Genomic DNA, 18631 nt, shown 5'->3' with positions numbered 1-18631 from the left:
GACCCCGCGGTGGCCCCCACGCCCACGCCTCGCCGAGTCCACCGACCTCCCGCCGCAGCCCCGGCCCCGGGCGCGGCCGCCGCCAGCACCATGCGCCCAGCAGCCCTGCTGCTCCTGCCCTCGCTGCTGGAGCTCCTGGCTCACGGTAAGGGACTCCGGCGTCCGGCCACAGGACCCGGGCGGGCGCGGACTCCCCGGGGTAGGAAAGGAGGACCGTCCAGGCTCCCATCTCCGCGCGTCCGGTGGTCCAGCCCAAGCCCCGCGTCCCGCCGGCTGCGCTGCCCCCCGGCGCCCGCCGAGCCGGGCGGGCCACGGGCCCCGCGGGCGGGAAGCTGCCGCTGCTCCCGCCATCGGCGCTCGGCCGAGACCTCTCCTTTAATCATCTCCCCGGATCTAATGGGATTTCTCTGCTGCAATTCATCACGCCACCCCCTCCCCGCACACACGCGCTCACACGCGCGCTACCTCGCTCCACTCCAGGCGTCTAGGGGCGCCGGGGCGCGTGGCTGGGGGCCAGGAGTCGGGACAATCCAGTTGGCAGCCCGCGGTTCCGCCTCCCCTGCCGCCCTCCAAACTTCGCTCGACTTTGCCGCGGGTTCTGGGGCCCCCCGCATCCTCAGTGCAGAGAAACCAGGTCGGATGGTGGCCGGACTCGGGGTTGGGACAAATATTACCTCCGCCTTGGCACTTCTATGTCAGAACTGGAACCCACAGCATAATTCTGGGGAGCCATTCGGGGACCCCGGGGGCTCTCTATCCGTCTCCTCGCATTTGCGCTGGGCTGCCAGAGCTGAGGTCCTGGGATATTCTGTCCTCCCCGAAATCCTTTCCACACACACACACACGCACATACCCAGAGCTCTGCCTCCCTCTGGGTCTGCCTTCCTGCTGAGTCCCATCGACCTAGGACGGCAGACTCGTCGGCGGAACTCACCCTGTGCCCCAGCCCCGGGGCGCGGAGTCAAGTCCCCAACTTGATCGGTCTCGGGCAAGGAAGCTTGGCCTTGGAGTAGACAACAAGGGAGCTCTCAAGAAAGGTTCTGTGTTCCGGAGCAGGGGAGCAGGAAGGATGCAAGTCTAGTCTGGACTTGCGGTCCTGGCTCAAACAAGCCGTCAAGGAAGCTACGATTGCTCAGGTCGGTCTCCCGCTTCTACCGGGGCTGCTGGGGTCCTCGAAACCGCACTTGGATTTGGGACTCGCGGTCCCTCGCCATATGGTTCTGGTTCCTGGCATCTGATGTGGAGGAGGGAAGAGGAAGAATTTCTAACCTCCTGGCTGAGAGTTGGAGGTCAAGGCAGTGTGGCAAGGGCTGGGCTGGGCTGGGCCGCTAGACCACAGCTGTTTTCATTCTCCTACCCACAAGCAGACCCTATCTTTGCCCAGCCTACCTGCATGTCCACACTGGGTCCTGCTAAGGCTGGGGAAACTTGGAATTGTGTTTTCACATGGCCACGAGGTGGAGAATCTCACAAGTCCCACTCCAGGGACAGGAAGGGGTGAAGAGAAACCCTTCCATGAGCCAGCCAGCAATCCAGGGCTGTCTCTGCATTTAGGACCTGTAGGGGGTCTGGTCACATCCTGGCTCTGGGTGGTTTCCCTGGGGCACACAACCTATATCTGTCTAATCCCTGGCATGCAATGGTAGCCCTTGACTGAGGGTGTGTGGGTTTAGGTGTGAATGTAATCTGGATTCTGTATGTCTGGAGTAGTGGGTCCCAGGGTGTCCACACTTCAGGAGTTCTGAGTGTTGGGTGACAACTCAGCAGTGATGCCACTAGTGTGCAGGTGCAGTCTCTGCAAGCCAGATCCCTGCAGGGTGGAGAGAGACTGCTGGTCTCCAGGAGGAAAGCTGGTGTGACTGAGTCCAGTCCCCACTGGCGGTATGGAGGTTCATGTTGGGAGGAATTTACCCCCTTTGGCTAGAAGTCTATGCCCCTCCCCACCAGTCAGTGTCCCTCTGTAATTTGTTAGATTCTCCAGTGCTTGTGGGATCATCTTTCTGATGGGTTTTAGGGGTAGAGGGAAAGGATTGGAAGCAGTGCCAAGACTGGCAGATGAGAGGGCCTGGATCCAGGGTTGTGGGTGACCCAGAAGCCCCTACCTCTTTAACATCAATGGAAGGTTCTGGTTGTTAGAGTTCTGAGCCCTCTCATTGGAGGTAGCTCATTTGGCCATTTGGAGTTCCTGGAGACTTTAAAAGGACAGCCTCAACCAGGGAGTACATTCCCAACACCTTGCAGTCCTGCCACCTTATAGTCCTCAGAGCTTTGTTTGTAAAGGGGACTCAGGCTGCAGAATGCAGCCAGGCACAGCCCAGAACCTTCAAGAGTCCTGTGGTAGCGAAGGCCCTCAAGGCCAAGGAAAGAGACTGAGAGTGCCCCACCCCATAAGCTCAAGTCCTTATTTCTTTCTGCAGCCTCTTGGGCATAATTGGTTCCAAGCATGAGGAGCATTATAGACCATGGGGTGTCCTCCCAACCCACAGGAGGTGCCAGAGAGGTCTTGCCACAGTGGGGGAAGAAGGCAGTGCGTCAAGGGCTGCGTCTGCCCAGGCCTGCTGTGTCAGTTTAATGATTTTTAATGAGCAATTACCTTTAGTCATTCTCTTAATTTCTGAATATCAATAAAGTTAATTAATCTCTGCATGTGTGAATGTGGCCTGGGGAGATTATGAAGGTGGAAGCAGCTGAGACTGGGGTGGGATTAGGTCTCCAGGTATGGAAAGCTGCCTCTGTGGCTATGTGACTTTGGACCTGAGGTTCTAGCTCTCTAAGATCTCTTGAGAGTGTTACTACACTCTCAAGGAAAAGGGGGACTGCTAATTCTGCCAGGGACCTAAGGATGGTGTATGGGATCAAAAAGGAAGGACCTGGCTTTCAGGATCCCTACTACTGCAAGGGTTAACAAACGAGGGCTGTCTTAACCTAAAATGCTAATTGCCACTTGGAGCTGGATCCTTAGTTGGTGCTGGCTTCTACAGCACATTTCCTGAGTCTGGGGGCTGCTGCAGAAGCTATCCTCCTCCCTGTTCTCTAGCCTGGCACTTCAGGCTCAGAGTGATGCTGGGGACAAGGCGCAATGGGAAAGATAGCCTAGATTCCACTCAGAGCCCCAGAGGTTGACACATGGCAGGCAGGTAGGCCCTGATGGGCTTCTCAGGAGACTGCGCCAGAAGAAGAGAAGTCTAAGTTGGCTTTTTACCCCTCACGGGCCTAAGCACATCAAGCTTGGCAGGCTCTGGCCGCCATCCCAGCCTCCTCAGCAGGGTAGCAGTTTAAAATGCCTTGGGGATGCTATGGGGCACTAATGGGGAGCAAATAGACAACAGGGCTGGGCTTAATTAGAAACTGAGCTTCCATGCCCCCCTGACCCGTGTATCTTCCTGAATGGAGGAGGGGGTATATCAGAAAGCCTGCCTCCTTACCCACTCTCTCATCCCAGGCCCCCTAGCCTCCTCCTGCCCATCTTCCTTCTTGTCCCCACCTCTCCTAGCCCCATAAAGCTGATCTGCCAGCCTGGTCTCAGCTCAGGAATCCTGTGCCCCACATGAGAACAGAGCTATCAGAACTCATGTCTCCACTATCGCCCCAGACAGGAAAGAGGGTAATAGGCAAAGGTAACTTTAGTGAAGGAACATTTCAGCCTAGATGGTTAAGAGCCAGAATCCCCAACCTCATTGGGCCTCCAGTCTCTGGAGCCTTCAATGCAATGTTCTACAAAGTTCATGGTTGTCAAGCCAGGTCCCTCAGATATTGGGGGCAGGAGGGGGAGTCTATAAATAAGAGGCATGTTGAAGAGGCAAAGCTGTCAGCCCTAGTCTGCAGCCAGGAGGTACAAAGCAGGAACTAGAAGGTCTCTAAGGCTAGTTCCAGCAGGAAGTATCATCATTCCAGAGTGATGACTAATCAAGCCAGGTCAAAGGAATCTCAGCATCAATTTTCCAGACTAGCCAAGCTCTCAACAGATTCTGGGTTCTTGTTGTTCCTAATATCTGATTTTTTTTTCCCCTCTCCTGGGCAAGCATCATTCAGTCTACCTCATGCTTCAGGTATGACTTGGCTGACACTTCAGTAATTGTTATGAGGTATCTACTCTATGGCCTGTCTTCAGCCTGGGTCAGAGGACTTTTCTATGCTCCAACTATCTGTTTGCTTCTCTATCAGGTACCCATTCTCTTGGGTCATGATCCTTTGCCTGATGCTCCTTCCAGCAGCAAGAATGAACTCAAAAAAAAGGACAGCAAGTCTGTTTTGCTCACCCCACATATCTTCGGCATTTCTAGAATGTCTATTTGGGAGAAGCTTAGGGGTCAGGTGCCTGGTTAGAATGGAGTGATGGGCCTCTGGCAGCTGGGAATTCATCTTGAAGCTGAATTTGCATAGCAAGCACACTATTTTTACATAGATTGTATGTTAGGGTTTTTTTTTTTTCACTTTCCTAACAGTTGGCCAATTATCTTGCCTGTAAATTATAGCCTTTACTTAGTTTTTTCCTTCTACAAATTAAGCTGTCATGCCATCAGCCTGAGGTGAGTTGGGGGTGGGATGCTGATGTCTATACTTAATGGGATAAAACCTCTTCCTATCCCTAGTGCCACCACTGCTCGTATCCCCAGTGGCTAGGGCCTAGTACATGGCACACACACTGAAAGCATGTCATGCCATCAGCCTGAGGTGAGTTGGGGGTGGGATGCTGATGTCTATACTTAATGGGATAAAACCTCTTCCTATCCCTAGTGCCACCACTGCTCATATCCCCAGTGGCTAGGGCCTAGTACATGGCACACACACTGAAAGCATGTTAAGAAATCCTAAGAACTGCATGGGTAGGAATCAGCACAGGTAAGCTCAGGACCTAGCCTTCCTGATCCCCTCCCACAGCTCCTACTCACCACCCCTGCTGGCTGAGAAGGAAGCTTATATAGGAACTAAGGACTGAGGATCCAGAATCCCCTCAACCATCCAAGCTTCAGGCACTGTGGCACAGCTTGGAGAGCCCAACATAGAACTTTGAGACCATATATGCCCTTGAATGGAGAGGTGGAGGCCCAAGAATCATCCAGATCACAATACAGGTCCACAAATCTTTCTCAGCTTCTAAGGAAGCAGGCCTTGGGATACAGCCATCCAGCCATTCATCTAGTCATTCACATATGCATCCCACATTTTTGGGGTATTAGGCAGCCCTGGAAACCTCTCCCATCAGGGGCCCACACTTCACTGATCAAGTCTTTTATATTCTTTTTCTAATTAATACTTACAACAAGAGATTTGCTATCCCCACTTTACAGATGGGAACACTGAGTTTTGGAGGGATGAAATCACTTACCCCCGGCTTCACAGCCAGTAAATAGAAAGCATACCTCAAAATCACTGTCCATTTTTCAAAGTTGCACATCAGCCAGCACTGTGTCCCCTCCAGCCTAGGAAAGACTGGCAGTACAGGCAGATGGGAACATTGAACATCACTATCCAAATAATATTAGCGGCAACAATAACAGCAAATGTTTATTAGGTACTAACTATATGCCAGGCTAAGTGCTTTGTAGACATTTGCTCATTGCCCCTCATATCATTTCCATGAAATAGAAGCTATTACCTGACTTTTATAGACCAAGTTCAAGCTCATATTGTCTGACAGACTCAAGACATAAACAGTCCCTAACTTTCTTCTAACACATTTCAGGTCTTGAGAGTTGCTTTCCTGGTGATGTCTCCTCTCAGCTCTTACTGTTACAGGTTATAGACATTTTATCTTGTTCCATCCTTAATGGCAAAGGAATGAAATATCTTAGCCCAGAGGTCTGTTGCCTTGTGTGATGCGCCTGCCTTTTAGGGGCCTTGGTGAATGAGAGGACCAGTCTTGTCTGTCCTAACATCTTGGACTATCCCACCAACTAAGCCTCCATATGGAAGGTCCAAGATGCCCTGGCTTCCTTTCACCTGCCTACCTGCTGCCCAGCCGCAGGCCCTTGGAGGAGACGATCGATGCTGCAGCTGCAGGCAGAGTGTTGTAGGCCATTGATTGTTGAGATTTCTCTGGAGGGCTTGGGAGCAAACAAACCTGCTGCGTCTCCAACAACAATCCCAGGCTCCGCTGCAGAGCCTGCAGCCTGGCTGGCAGGCCTTCTGGCAGGAAGGGAGGGAGGGAGGTGGGAGGTCCTGGCTAAGCCCAGCAGGAACAAGGGGCTCTGCCAAGAGATGAGCCAGGACTGAGTAAGGATGGGAAGTGGGTTGAGGGAGCTGCAGGGAGGATGCTAGAGTGAAGTCTGGACCCAATGTGTGCCTTGGCTGGTCTTGCCACTACAGAATGCCCTCCTGTCCTGCTGCTTATTTCAGTTCTCCCACCTAGTCTTTTCACCTAGCACATTCTACCCAGCAAGAACTCAGCCGCCCATCCTTATCCACTCATCCAGTTTCCACTCAACAACCCCTCTATTCAGCACCTATCAAAAACCAGACTACGACATATGCCCTGACCCGAATTCAGTTTAGATCGAAGCTGCATTCTTAATAACTAAGCTCAGCTCTGGCTACCTCTCTAGCTAAACCAGAGACCTCTGATGTCTTTCTGTTTTGTTTTTTTGTTTTTTTTTCTCTAATGCTAATTGAATGAGATAAAGATGCCAAACAGTACCTACACAATCCAACTACCCTGGCCTTCAGAAGGACATATGATTCCTGGCCAAGAACCATACTGGACCTCAGTTTCCTATCTGTAGCAGGAGAGTTCATCATCTGATTCTGTGAGGGCCCAACAAGTCTCTGGGGTCCCCAGGTCATGATGGGAGCCCTCTATCTAAACTCCCATCTCTGCTGAGTCTAGGTGTCCCCTTTCAGTGAGGCATAGCTGGTTCAGGGTCCCCCCTACCTGTCACTAAACCAAATGTGTGGTACAATTCAAGCAGTGGGTCTCCACCCCTAAAGTGCAGTCCCCAGGGGCTCAGTTGCAAGTTTCATACCCTGGCAGCAACCTCATCATGTCCCTTAGAGGCCACCTTGCCCCTCTCCTCCCCTCTTCCCTGACTCCTCTCTCTACTATCAGGCCCCTCCCTCCAGGTGGTCATCAGGCAGAAAGGGCAGAATTTAGGGAGGTTCAGTGAAGTGTCCAAGCCATTGGGTACCCCCACATCTTTTTTCTGTTTTCCTCTTCTCTACCTATTCTCAGCCCAGATTCTTCCACACTGCTTCCCACCCCACTAGCTTCTTCCAGCTCCCTCTTCCCTCTCAGCTCAGCAGCTGATCACCAGCTTCTTTGTCCACCAAAGCAGCCACCTGCTGAGTGTCTGGCCAGGGTCCCACAAGCCAGCAGGTGCCTAAGGAGTCCCTGGGAGCCTGGGACAGGGTTATCAGGCAGTGTGGGGAGTTACACTGTGCCTCAAGGAGGAGGAGAAAGTCCCAAGGGAAGAATACAAAGCAGAGTACTAGTTAGGGAGCCAGGACCCCCAGTTTAAACCCATACTGGCTCTTGGTGTCTGGATGACCTTGGGTAAGGCATGTCATCTCCCTGGGTCTCAGTGAGAATTCATGGTACCAGATCCCGTCCCACCTCTTTGATGGACAGCATGGTTGAGGGGTAGGGGCTGGGAAGAGACCAGAAGCCCCACTTGAAGAAAGGGTCCTTCAATAGCCAGAGAGCTCTATGATACCAAGAGGGGCCACTTTGTTATGTAATCACTGGAGGGATTGGACTAGATGACCCAGGAGGTCAGGCCAGGGTAGAACATCAGCTCAACCAGGTCTGGCCAGCAAGATGATACTCAGGAAGCAGAGAGGCAGAGGCTGGGCTCAGGCAACTTCTAAGGGTCTTCACCTGGTTCTGCCAGTATTGTCCTAGACATCATTTACATCCAGTAAAGAGATGTGCTAGCGATTTGAAACATCTGGTCCAGCAGCTGGCAGTCTCCCTCCTACCACAACATCCTATTTTGTAGCTGGTTAAAAAAACTGGAGGAATCCTGGCATAGTGGCACACACCTTTAATCCCTGTACTCAGGAGGCAGAGTCAGGGGTTATCACTTGAGTTCCAGTCCAGCCAGGGCTACATAGGGAGAGCCTGTCAAAAACAAAACAGAATAAAACAAAAAAGAAACTGGAAGAAAGTCACATTTTTTGGATCAAAGTGCCTCTGGTATCTCTAGGCAAAGGTATGAAGGAAGGACCCACCAAGGTGTACACAAGAGAGCTCACTGGCACCTTTACTTACAGATTCCTTTCTCCTCCTTCCTACACTGCCCACTCAGTGCCCATCTTGTGACAGAGTCTTATCCAACCCTACTGGTCTAATGATCACTCTCTCATTCCTCCCTGTCTGTAGCCTAGACTAAGAAAAGGGCTATTGTTCAAGTCTGGTGCTCTGAATCTTAGCCCTGATGAACCTGTAACTCTGCCTCTGGCACTCCTTGGACCTTCGCATGCCCTGGGCTTCAAGAATCAGAAACTAGGAGGGAGAAGGGAAGAGGGTTTTGCTCTCTTAACTAGAGCTCATCCACCCAGCTAAGCGGGGTCCTTGAAAGTCAAAGTAATGTTGGGGGAAGGAGGGTGTGTATAAGAGGCTGAGCAGCTGGGTCTGCCTGGCAACCTGACATTCTGCTGGAGAAGCAACATAGAACAGGTAGCCTTCACTGTGCATGCCTGCCTGGCTTGTCCATCAATCCCTGAATGTCAGTGCTCCTTGTCTCTGTATCCTGGGGCCTACAATGATGTAAGCACACCACACCCCAGCTCAGGCTGCTGTCTCCCCCTCCTTGCCTACAACACTCTCCCCCCAGTCCCCATCTTGGGCTCCACTGACCCCTCAAGGAGACTCATAGCTGGAACTGCTGCTGCTATTTTTAGCAGCCTACATTCCTAGCCTCCCCTACTAAGGATTTCTGGGGAAGTAGAGGGACAGGCCAAGCCTGAGAGCCTCAAAAACTGGAGTGCTTGGAGGATAAGGGCTGTTGTTCCCTTATCTCAATTCCATAAGAACATAGAGATGAGGGGAGTGTGGGCTAGACCACAGGTGGTAGGCACCTACCTCAGGGAAGGTAAAGTTCTACCCTACCTGCTGGAAGAAAGCCCTAGGTTACCCAGCCTCTACTCCCCACTCCCACCCCACCAAGTTCCAAAAGGCAGAGCTTGGGCTTCCAGTAACTTCTCCCTAGGCCATTTGGAAGTAAGTCTGGAGCTCCTGGCCTCTCCCATAGAAGCTGGGAAGGTGAAAAGGGGTTCTAAGGGTTAAGAAGAGAGCGGGGAGGCATGGCCCAATGAAGTTACTCGTCCAGGGGCCTCTGATACTGCTCTTGGACTTCCTAGAGAGGTTTCAGGTCCAGGTTGTGGCTCAATTCTGCCCAGAGGTCACCATTAAGGTTCATTATCTCCAGACCCTGGAGGAACCTGGGCTCATCCCTATCCATTACTTTCAATGGTTCTGGAAACCAGCATCATCTGGGAGAACTTAGGGCAGAGAAATTTCAGGGGTTTAAACCAATAACCAAGAGGGAAGGAGCCCCAAGCTCCCTCAGAGGGAGGCTTTTGTTTCTACATCTCTCCTCCTGTTTGTCTCTTGATCTTAGCCCCCAGCCCTGCTTCCCAGCTAGACCACCTCCCACAGGCCAAGTAAGCCTTCTAACTAGGTTTCCTTACCTGTAGGATGGGAGGCAGTTATCAGACAGTGCAGGTGAATAGTGACCCAGAGCCTGGCACACTACATAGAAAATGATCAAAATCTTTAGGGGTCTCAGGGTTCTCAACCCCCACCTGTACCTCCCATGTATGAACACATATGTACATAGACCTATCACAAGCCCACATACATATGCATGCACATACACTCATATTTGGTTACATGTACATGCATGCTCACATGTGCACACATATAACATACACATGCACATATACATATATACACTCCCATAGATGTGAACACACAGCTTAGCCCTCCAGTGCTCAGAAAATACTGACCAAAAAATGGAGGTGAAGAGAGAGTCTCCCGAGCATACAGAAGGAAAGTCAACAGAATATGATCCCCTACTCTGCCCACTAGGAGGCTCCATCAACCCCTAGGGTTGATGACCAAGAATAAAAGGGATGTAACTGTCCCACTCACCTAAAGACTTTCTAAGAAGTTAGGAACCAAGTGCTGGGAAAAACAAGACAGGACCAGAGAGAGTAGGGCAAGCCCAAGGCCACACAGCTCACCAATGGCAGAAGTACAGCCACATTGGAGCTAGGGCTCTCATGAGACCTTACCTGGCCTCAGCTTCCACAGCTAAGAGCAGACACCCTAGTGACTTCCATGGAAAGTAGTCAGAACCCACCTCAGCACTGAGGATCAGGATGTCCTGAGATTCTGAGCTCAGGGACCCTTCTTCCCCAGCCAAATTTCCCCAATTCATCTTTCCCCAGAGGCAGCAGAAAAAAATCATCAGGGAGTAAAGACGACACAGTCAGAAAAGTGACTTTGGCCCTAATGCACAAACAAGTCCCTTTACTGGACCCAAAACTCATGGAATCTTGGGACTATACCAACCAATGATTCATCTCAGAGATAAACACAATGCTAGGAATGGTCTCAGTGGAGTTGGCCTTAAACCTTGGGGTAGGAACTGGGAAGGGCAGCATCCCAGAAATTCTGGCCTGAGACTCAGGAAGGTACCTACTTTCCAGGCCTGCCACCTTATAGCCCTGCCTTGCTGGACTCTGGCTAGGAGGGACTGTCCTTAGTTGGTATCTGGAGCTGGGCAGGAGACAGAAGATGGAGAGAATGGCTGTTCCTCCCTTGATCAACCCCTGTCCCCCAGGTGGGTTGACTGAGCTGGCCCTACTACTAGCTCCAGGGAGAATGCAGTTCTGCCTCTGCAGCCCTCCTGTCCCCGCTGACATTTCCAAGGTTTGCCATTCAGAGAAATAAGGTCTTTGCTGTTGATAGTGGTGGAAGTGGCTGGGCTGACCCTGAGGGAAGGCTGTGACCTGAGCACCTAGCTATGTCCCTTTGTCCCTTGTCTCCACATTTTCTGCCTTGGGACCAGCATGGAACTCCTTTGTCTTCTGCCTAACAACTTAGGCAGAAGAAGGGGTCTGGTAGAGGATAAACAGAGGAGCTGATGAATAGAAACCCCACATGAAGGAAGGAAGCCCAGCCTCAGTATCTACCTAGACCCTGCTTTACCACTGCCCAATCAAGGCAAGGTATAGACTAAATTGGCAAGGGGGTGACAAGATAAGAATCTCCCTCCTACCCCTTCCATTCCATCCCAGGGGCAGAGGCCAACTCTACAGCCCTCACCTCTCAGGCCTGTACTCTAAGGCCCTGGTCCCAGGAACCACTAGTGGGCCAACAGGACTGTGGCCCCCAGGTCCCCAGAGCCAGCAGGCAGACAGGAGGAGGGAACACGAGGCTGCAGGGTAAGGTGTAGAGCGCAGCAGGTGACTCTGTAGCAGAAGCCTCATTAATCACCTCTCCAGCCCCCAGCTCTGCAGTGGCAAGACCATATTAGATTTTAAATTGGAAAGCAGAGAACGTGGCAGTTAGCAGGGAGCTCCCTCCACCCTGGGCCCCTGGTCACAGCCTCACAGCAAGGAAGGGACAGTGGAGTGACTGCAGCCCACAGAAGTGGCTCCCTATCTCCTACATACCTATCCAGAGCCTGTCAGGACAAACTGCTCTGGGAAGGTCAGGTTGGGGTCCAACGAGGGACAGACTGAAAAGAAAGGGACATAGTAGCCTGTGGGGAACAGTGTGCCCTTCTTCTGGGCCCTAGGGTCTTTCTAGGCTTGAGGTTCTAGGGTGTGATATGCATGAGCAAGAAGGACAAATGATAATGACTAGAAGCCCATGTATGCATTTGGACTCGCGTGGAGACACACACACACACACACACACACACACACACACACAGAGCAGCCATCAATGCAGTAATGGTGCTAATCTCAGATTGTGAAACAGGCAGACTTTTTATGGCCACTTTCCCTCTGAATAAACTAGGATGATCCACATTGCCTCTCAACCTTGATTTCTTCATATATAAAATGTAAAATACAAATTGCAAGCACAAAGGGCAACCAGCCACTCTAAGGGGAAGACAACTCTTTTGGAGATTTGTGCCTGGTTTACAGGGATGCTTGGTAAATGTGAGTGCCCTACTCTGGGCAGCTGTTTCATGTTCCAGGAATGCTCCAGGATACCCTGTCCTTTGCTGCTAACTGGGCAGTGAGGAAAGATGGTAGAGCACAGCAGGTGTTCCCATGGAACACACATACATGCCTGGGCCAGATCACATGAGGCCAAATGTTCCTCCTATAAAGCCCAAGTCCTCCTAAACTGGCTCTGCATTAGCTCACAAAATTGCCCATCGACGGGAGGCAGAGGCAGGTGGATCTCTGTGAGTTCAAGGCCAGCCTGGTCTACATAGTGAGTTCCAGGACAGCTGGGGCTACAGGGGACCCTGTCTCAAAAAGACCAAAAAAAAAAATTGCCCATCTATCACCCAACCAGCAGAATGCTAGTACGTGGCCACAGCTGGAAGCAAACATCATCAGAGGAATGAGTGGTTGACAGGCCCAGCTCCCCTGAGGCCTTCATGGCAACTCTGAAGAAGTCTTAGGGCTTCTTCCCCAACCTCAGTCCCCAGGTCTCCAGAGACCCCCAAAAGGAAGCAGACACTCCATCTGAACTCTTCCAGACTCTCACCTCAGGTTCTTCCCTCCCAAGAGGTGGTGAATACTCTCAGAGGTCAGGCTATGGACCATCCATTTCTCATTGTGTGTAGAAGCCACTAACCATGTGTGGCTATCTAAATGTAAAGTCACAAACATGAAATCAAGTTAAAATTTGCTATCTTGGGGGCTGGAGAGATGACTCTTGGGTTAAGAGCACTGGCTGCTCTTGCAGAAGATCCTGTTTGGTTCCCAACACCCCACACGGTGGCTAATAACTGTTTATAACTCCAGTTCCATGGAATCCAACACCCTCGTCTGGCCTCCGTGGACAGTGCCTTCACTGCTGTACTTAGATGCACTCACATAAAATAAAAATAAATGTATTTTTAAAAAATTGTTACCTCACCCTCATTAGAGTCACGTTTAGAGCGCTCTATGGTCTCATGTGACTACTAGTTAACTTAAAAAAAAAATCTTTCGCAGTGATAGGGAACAAACCCAAGCCCTGTGTGTGCTAGTCAAGCACTTCACTAAGCTATATCCCCTGCTCCCTTGCTGAGCACACAGCTTCAAAACATTTCCATTACTGCAAATAGCTCTGTTTGCACAGTGCTGCTCAAAGGCAAGGAAACCCAAGTCCAAACTGATAAACCTGGGGCTATGCTTCCTTGGTATCTCAGTTTCCTCAACTGTTTGTTTTGGTCTTTTTGAGACAAGGTCTCCCTGTAGCCTCACAAGGCCTGGAACTCACTGGGTAGACCAGGCTGGCCTCAATCTTGCTTGCTTCTGCCTCCAGAGTGCTGGGATTAAAGGCGTAAGTCACCACACCTGGCAGTTTCCTCAACTGTAAAATGGAGTAATAAAGTTTCTGTCTCATAGAACTATGTGAGATTCAATGAACTGACTGTGGCTACCCAGTCTCTGGGCTTGTAGTAAATGCCAGGTAAAGAGTACCTTACAATATTTTGTGCACAGAGTTGTCTTTTGTGGTTCACAGGGTTCTGGAATGTGAGAGCAGGCAGCATCCTTATACCCATGTCCACTTTATTGATGGGGATGTGTTGGCTCAGGATGGGGAAGTGACTTGGGCAGCAGTACTAAGCCTCATCTATCAAGGGCAGACCAGGGTGGGATGGCCTGACTCCTGGGTAGTGCTCACAACCTTCACTTCTGTTCCCTCCACCTGGAGATAAGATCCCAACCCTGAATATATTGAAAGATGTTGGTGTGGGTAGCTGCTCCTTGTCACTCAGGAAACTGAGCGCTCTATCTCTAGAGATATGCCCACAGATGATAGACACTGGAGGGCTCCCTCTTCAGAACAGTTGGGACAGGAGCCTTCCAGGAGCCTTCCCTGCCTCTGGTTTGCTGTGTGACCTGGGAAACCCTTCTGGGCCTGTTTCCTCCTGGGTAAATGAAGAAGAGATGAGATGCTCACAGAGGTGACAAGAGCTCCAATTCCAGGAACTAGCCAGTCCCACACCTTTAGCCTGGCCAAGAGGAAGAACCCCTGATCATATGTGCAGTCTAGACTTAATTGGACTGATAGGGGCTAAGCAAGAAAGAGGGTGGTGACAGGGTGTGATAGAGAAGCTAGTGACAGGGGAAGAGGAGAGGCTGGAGTGAGGGACCCACTAGCTTGTGCCAGATTTCACTCCCTATCAATTTCCAGTTGGGGCTGTGCTGGGGCATTGCCAAGGGCAGTTGCCCATCTTCTCCCTGCTGGACCTGCCCCTGCCCACCCCTGTTGGCTAAGAGCCAGGTGCTTTAGGGAACAGGGTGGCTTCTGATTGTGCAGGCAGGTAGATCTGGGCTTAGAAACTAAGTGCCCTGAGGCATTCTTCACCAAGGGGTCCAAGATTTTGTTTTTTTGTCTTTTTGAGACAGGGTCTCCCTATAGCCCCAGATGGCCTGGAACTTACTACGTAGACAAGGCTGGCCTTGAACTCACAGAGATCCACCTTCCTCTGCTGAAACTAAAGGTATGTGTCACCATGCCCAGCTCTGGGGCCAATATTTGTGGGCAGAGCTATTGGAAGAGAGTTGACTAATGCTGGATCCTTGCCCACAATGCAATCCAGCCATGTGCTCAGGGCCCATCAAAAAGTACCCCAGGACGTCAGAGGGTGGCCAGGCAGACATGGCTCCCCAGACAGGGGATAGGACTTGGACCTTGAAGAAACAAAGGAGAAAGCACAGCAAGAAGCTGGAATCACATGAGCAAACGGGAGCTTATGGGAGACACCGGTTGTGGCAATGAACCTCCCTTTCCCTCTGCCTACCCCAAACAACTACCCTTCAGGATACCAACAAACTCCCCCATCACCACAAGCTGCAGTGTTCCCTACACAGATGCCCTAGGTATAGCAGCATCCAGGCTGTCCAAGCTGCTGGGGAGCTAGGAGGTGAGATGATAGTGAGAACAGGTGACAGAGCTAGGCTGTGGATTCTAATCCTAGGTCTCTGTGTGACCTTGGATAAGTTACTTAACCACACCACTGGGCCTTGCATAAGTTACTTAACCTTGGATAAGTTACTTAACCACACTGGGCCTCAAAGTCTTCATTTCTTGGGTTAAGGACACAAAACTTCCCTGGACTGAGGAGGCCAAGGGTGCTATAAGCACACGGCAAGCACTGAGGAGGGAAGTGGATGGCATCTGTTACCAGCTGGCCCCAGACCACAGCAGACAGAATGTGTCCATTCCAGCTCTTGTGCAGCTTCTAGGTAACCTTGGAAAACAACATCCCTGCTCTGGGCCTCAGTGTTGGCATCTGTACAATGACGGTTATATTGTCTTCCCTGACAATACAAGCAGACACATAGTAGGGAACATCCTCAGATGCTGGATATTAATTATGAAATGAGAAATCTCTTAAACTGAACCTCAGGGGCCCTGTGGACCTGCCAGCCTCTAGCTGGGGTCTCAATAAAGGGACAGAACTGTATCTGTCAATGTGGATATGAGAGGCAAGTCTGGAAAGCACCCAGGCACTCTGACACCCAGGACCCCTTCCCTCCCTCTGGCTCTGGGATAATAGGGGTCTGTAAGGCCAGGCCCTCACTAATCCCCTATTTAAAACATGAAAGGGGTCAGGAAACCTCCAGAATAAACTCATTAATTTTTATGGGATAATAAATGAATCCTATTAAATTCTCATTCTCCCAATGCTGGGCCAGCTTAACCCCTAGAACTCAGAGGAATGGACTCCCTGCCACTGTATGCCCCAGGTTCCCAGGAACCCCATGCTTTCATACCCATCCTCCAGGCTGAAAGTTGGTACTGTCCTAATTTGGGAAAATTCACCTGAATTCATCCCAGAACCATGGGGCCTCCCCCTCCACTGGACATGAGCCTCTGAGGCCTCCTGCCTCAGTGACATGAGACCTATTCAGACCTAGGACCTGCATCACACTGAACTTTAGTGACAGGCAGTCCCATCACCCTTTCAGAGGATGTGGGTGGGGCTGACAGGTGGAAGCTCAGTGTTTTCCCTTCACTAATGAGTCACAGATTTGGAATTAGAACCCATGGCTTCCTGGCTGTGTGGTCCAGAAAGATCAGAAGCAATTGTGTAAAGCGGAAGTCCTGAGGCAGTACCACTGTCTGGGACAGCTGGTCCTCCAGGACCAGACCTGTGACCCTAGGCCTCAGTTTACCCATCTACAAGACAGAGACCAAAACCCCTACTTAGCTGGAAGTAGAAGCTCCAATTCTCCATCCTGATCCAAACCTGCCAACTGTGGAGCACTGAGGCCTCATCTGTACCCCAGCCCCTCTGGGCCCTGCAGAGGAGACCAGATAGGGAACCACCAGGCTGGGGCTTTTCCAGTCCCTAGAGGGACCAAAGGAGGGGTGGCACAGGCCAGGAGGCGGAGCGGGAGAGAATCCACCAGGGAGGTATCCTGAATGGCTCATTAGTGCCGTTGAAAGCCTTTTTTCATTTCGTCTAAATACTTTAAACAGGGCTCCCTCCGATGTCTATTTGCATAGCTTAAGAGCTAATGGGGGGGGTGCCCAGGGCTGGGGGCTGCTGGGAAGCTCCCGGCCTTCTGGGTGGAAGGTGCTGCAGAGGTGGGAAAGGAGGGTGTTTCCCAGACCAAGCCCATTTGGAGGCACAGCCCTAACCCTTTGAACTCTGGAGGGAGTGGCAGGAAACCCTCCTTGTGTCCTGCACCTGGTAAAATGAGCCCGTGTGGATCATGAAGTCAATCTGCTTGAAGCCCCAGCTTTGTCCTCCAGGGACATGCAGGGCCTTGCAGTGGCTGCCTTCTTCAGGGAAGAGGCAGACCTATGCTTACCTTATGGACGACATACCCATGGTCATACACATTGTCACCCAACAAGGATCATAGTCTCCCAGACTGGAGGGAACGCACCTTGAAAGCTAGATCCTTCCTATCCTAGCCACCTACCTCTTTCATCCAACAACCCCCAGAACAATGCTATTTAGAACATTCTGAGGAGATCAAGTTCTGAGAGGTGGCTTTGTTTCTTCTTGTTTTTTGAGACAGATTGTTCAAGTGTAGCCCTGGCCAGCCTGGAACCCACTATGTACATCAAGCTGGCCTCAAATTCACAGAGATCCACCTACCTCTGCCTCTGCCTCCTGCTAGAATTAAAGGTGTTCACCACCACACCAGGCCTGAGCAGTAGCTTTTATGTGGCAGAGCTGACAGTTGAACCCAGGTCTGTGTGACTGTGCCCTGACTGTTTAGTAATGTTGGAGCTCCAGCATGTCCCAGGCTCAGATGTGCTTTGTGCCTGGAGTTGGGGCTCTGTAAGTTCCAGCCAGAAACCTTCTCAAGGGCAGGAATCACTTCCAACCTGCAGAGACCTTAGATGGATCCATTCCTCTCTGTTCACTTGTGGTTTCCTCAAATTCGAGTGTTCACTGCTGGTAGCTCTATTCCTCCCTGCCATGAATCAGGCTGGTCTGGGATGAATGGGGCCATTTCAGTTATATTTCCTTTCCATATCCTCATACAGCCATTTTGAGAGCTGTAGAGACAGGGAATATTCCCCCGGCCTTCTCAGAGCTGACAAAATTCTCCACTGAATGTGGAGCTAGCATCCACTGACCTTTTCTTGGCAGTTAAGGAGCCTGGTGGACCACAAGCAGAATGTGCATCATCTCTTCAATGATGTGGTTAAATGAGTCAACATAATCAATAGTAGAGCTAGCTGGACACAGGTTGACTCTCGGCTCTAACACTGAGACTCAGCAATTCCTTCCCTCGCTCAGCTTTGGCTCCAAGTTCTTTAGAAAGCATGAGGAAGATTCCTTTATCACAGAGTTGCTGTGTTAATTAAATAAGGTTGTTGGATGTGGTGTCACATGCCTGTAATTTTAGCACTTGGGAGGCAGAGACAGGAGGATTCAGGAGTTGAAGGACAGCATTGACTATGTAGGGCGTTCAAGGCCAGCCTGGGCTAGATGAGACCCTCTCTTGAAAAATAAAACAAAGCAAGCCAGGCATGGTGGCACACGCTTTTAATTCTAGCATTCAGGAGGCAGAGGCAGGTGGATCTCTGAGAGTTCAAGGCCAGCGAGCTGAAACATCCAATAATAAGACATTAGAGACCTGTCTGGCTCACACTTTTATCATTAATATAGACTCCCATATCTTTGAGAATTACTAGAAAGGCAAGCAGATAAAATAATAATAATAATAATAATAATAATAATAATAATAATAATACAAGGCTGTGGCAGGGACTGACTCAGCAGATGCCCCATGAAACTGAGCATTCATACCAGGACCATTGGCACCTCCTTCTGCTGGTCCCTGTATCTCCCTCTGCTCTTTTGTCAGCCCTACACTAAACTTAGGGAGATCAGAAGACTCTGACCTCCCAGCCACATCCCTGGGGTGGGGTGGAGGGGCATGTTATAGGCCCTCAGACCTCCAACAGTCAACTAGGGTATTTGAAGATGCCCTCCTGCAGAAGTGGCTTATCTCCCAGAGATTATCTTACCCTTGCTGA

General features: G+C 50.9%; 1 protein-coding gene across 5 annotated transcripts in view; it reads left to right on the top strand.

The window, feature by feature from the left end:
• Sez6 (seizure related 6 homolog) overlaps positions 1–18631 on the top strand; it is a 51111-nt gene that overhangs the window by 282 nt on the left and 32198 nt on the right. For 3 of the 5 annotated variants that reach the window (XM_008828702.2, XM_008828701.2, XM_008828700.1), the window contains exon 1: positions 37–145. The exons of 1 other annotated variant lie outside the window; for it this stretch is intronic. In XM_008828702.2, coding sequence (XP_008826924.1) covers positions 91–145 — 55 coding nt within the window. In that variant the 5' untranslated portion in view covers positions 37–90. Of the gene's footprint in view, positions 1–19; positions 146–18631 lie in introns of those variants that run through there. One more of the 5 variants, XM_008828699.1, reaches the window with a different exon arrangement.

Source organism: Nannospalax galili, unplaced genomic scaffold (genome assembly GCF_000622305.1).
Source record: "Nannospalax galili isolate Female #2095 unplaced genomic scaffold, S.galili_v1.0 scaffold212, whole genome shotgun sequence".
Taxonomy (NCBI): domain Eukaryota; kingdom Metazoa; phylum Chordata; class Mammalia; order Rodentia; family Spalacidae; genus Nannospalax; species Nannospalax galili.
The sequence above is the reverse complement of the archived record's forward strand: the minus strand, read 5'-3'. Positions and strand labels throughout refer to the sequence as shown.